This window comes from Fragaria vesca, linkage group LG5 (assembly GCF_000184155.1).
Source record: "Fragaria vesca subsp. vesca linkage group LG5, FraVesHawaii_1.0, whole genome shotgun sequence".
NCBI classification, from domain to species: Eukaryota; Viridiplantae; Streptophyta; class Magnoliopsida; order Rosales; family Rosaceae; genus Fragaria; species Fragaria vesca.
The window spans coordinates 13,112,231-13,114,248 of record NC_020495.1 but is presented as its reverse complement, the minus strand read 5'-3'; the positions used below and the strand labels follow the sequence as shown (position 1 = coordinate 13,114,248).

At 43.0% G+C, this 2,018-nt stretch overlaps 1 protein-coding gene across 1 annotated transcript; it reads left to right on the top strand.

Moving 5' to 3' along the window:
* On the top strand, window positions 1–1,583 carry LOC101314383 (pentatricopeptide repeat-containing protein At4g19440, chloroplastic-like). The gene is made up of 2 exons (XM_004301331.1): window positions 1–92; window positions 331–1,583. Exon 2 carries the CDS (start codon window positions 348–350, stop codon window positions 1,581–1,583), a length of 1,236 nt encoding a protein of 411 aa, XP_004301379.1. The 5' UTR covers window positions 1–92; window positions 331–347.
* The last annotated feature ends 435 nt before the right edge of the window (window positions 1,584–2,018 follow it).

Sequence of the window (2,018 nt, the reverse complement as noted above, 5' to 3'; positions counted from 1 at the left end):
GTTCAAATTTCAGCAAAACAATTTCTCTGCCCTGCTACTGCTACTGTTCTCTGCCTCCAGAGCTGCCGTCGTCGGAGAATCATCGGACCTAGGTGAATTCTCCTCTCTCCTTTTCTACTTCTTCTGCAATCATAATTTTCTTCTTTTGAAACCCTAATACATGTTATCCATCTAATTGCTCACACAAAAGCTGCTACTGCTTAGTTTAGTTTGTTCGTAGTAGAAAACCTAGCCATGGCTACCTTGATCTCTTTCGTTTGTTCTTAATTCAAGTTTGAATTCTTGATTTTTGTGGGTTTATAACTTTGATTTCTGCGGCAACTAAACTAGATTGAACAGTCGAATCAATGGCGGAAACTAGTTTCCCCAATTCTTCTGCTGAAGACCTCAAGAGACATGTAATGGAGATTTTCCAGGATGCTACCAACGACTGTGAGGACGAGGAATTGAAAGGTATATTTCTCGCGGTTGGGATGAGCTATGATTCCTTGAATGATTGTGCAGTTCAAATGTTCGATGCAGATATGGGCGAAACTGACAAAGCTAGAGAGATGTTTAAGCCTCTCTCTCACTTGGGCATTCTGTCTCATGTAGCTGTCTTTACCATTGTCATTTCGCTCTACTCCGGTTCACGCAAGGCCGAGAGTGCTCTCAAGGTCTACCACCAGATGATAGCCACTGGTGTCAACCCTGTCTCCTTCACTTACACTCAACTCATCTGTGTACTTGCGACAGACTTTTCCAAACTTAAGTACCTTAGGTTGGCCAAGAAGTACTTTCTTGAAACCTTGGATAAGGGGATGAAGCTCGATCGTACACCCTTTTGGAATCTTATGAAAGCCATTGCCTACCGAGAGCCACTAGAGAAGTTCAAGGAGTTCCTGCAGCAGATAAAAGCCAAGGGTCTAGTGCTTCATGACTACGGTTTTAACTACAGAGAAGCCTACCTCGCTGAAGCAAGGGAAGTACTGAAAATGTTTGCTCATCTTGTCCACAATGACACCATTGACAAAGATGTTAGAAGTTACTTCTTCTGGAAGACCACCTCTGCTGAACACTTCCAGAAACTTGGGTGCAAGATGTACAGTGCTTTGATAGATGATGGAAATGTAGATGAGGCAAAAGAGTTCCATGATGAAGTTGAGGAGACGGGTATACAGCCATTGGTCTTAATCCACACCTCCATTATTGAAGCCTACCTCGAGTTTGGCAAGACCAAAGGTGCTCTGGAGGCATACCTTGCCATGCTAGCTGCTGGGGTTGCCCCCAACTCCTACACTTACACAGTTTTAATCAAGGGACTTGCTGCTGATCCCAATTTCTTTGGAGATGCCAAGAAGTATTTGCTCGAGATGATGGACAAGGGGAAGCGGCCCAATGTTGCTACCTTCACTGCGGTGATAGAGGGCTTTGCAAAGCAGGAGGACGAGGCAGCTCAAGAGGAGGGAAAACAGTTTGTGCAGGTCATGATTGATAAGGGTTTTGTGCCTAATGCAAAGGCTATGATGAACGTTTTAAAGGGTCGACAAACACGTGTAATTAGAAGCATCTTGAGTATTGTCCTTTCCACCTTGAAGGAGTGAGGAGTGAGCAGAGATGAGCATCACTGCTTCATTGGTGTTATACCAGAAGCTTTAGGATTAAGAGGCCTCATATATGGAGGAGCTAGTGATAGTAGAAAACAGGATTTCGGTATATGTTATGTGGGACTGGATTTCAATGTGGGACCTTTTGCTGTTTGTTATGATATCGAAATATCTGCAGTTTCGGTTTCTTTTGTTCTGGCATGGTTTTCTGAATGTCATATTATATTCTTCTTGCTCAGATGGTATCATCTACTTATGGTATAGGTTTGAGATGACGAAAAAGTAGTTCTTCTTTGGTAATCTAAAAGGAGACCAGTTTGATATTTTAGTTATGCTAGACTCACAGTTCTGAGATTAATATATATACATGTGTGTGTGGGGGGGAGAGAGAGAGAGAGAGAGAGAGAGAGAGAGAGAGAGAGAGAGAGAANA

Coding starts and splice junctions, on each gene's coding strand:
- LOC101314383 (XM_004301331.1), top strand. CDS start 348: ATGGCGGAAACTAGTTTCCCCAATTCTTCTGCTGAAGACCTCAAGAGA.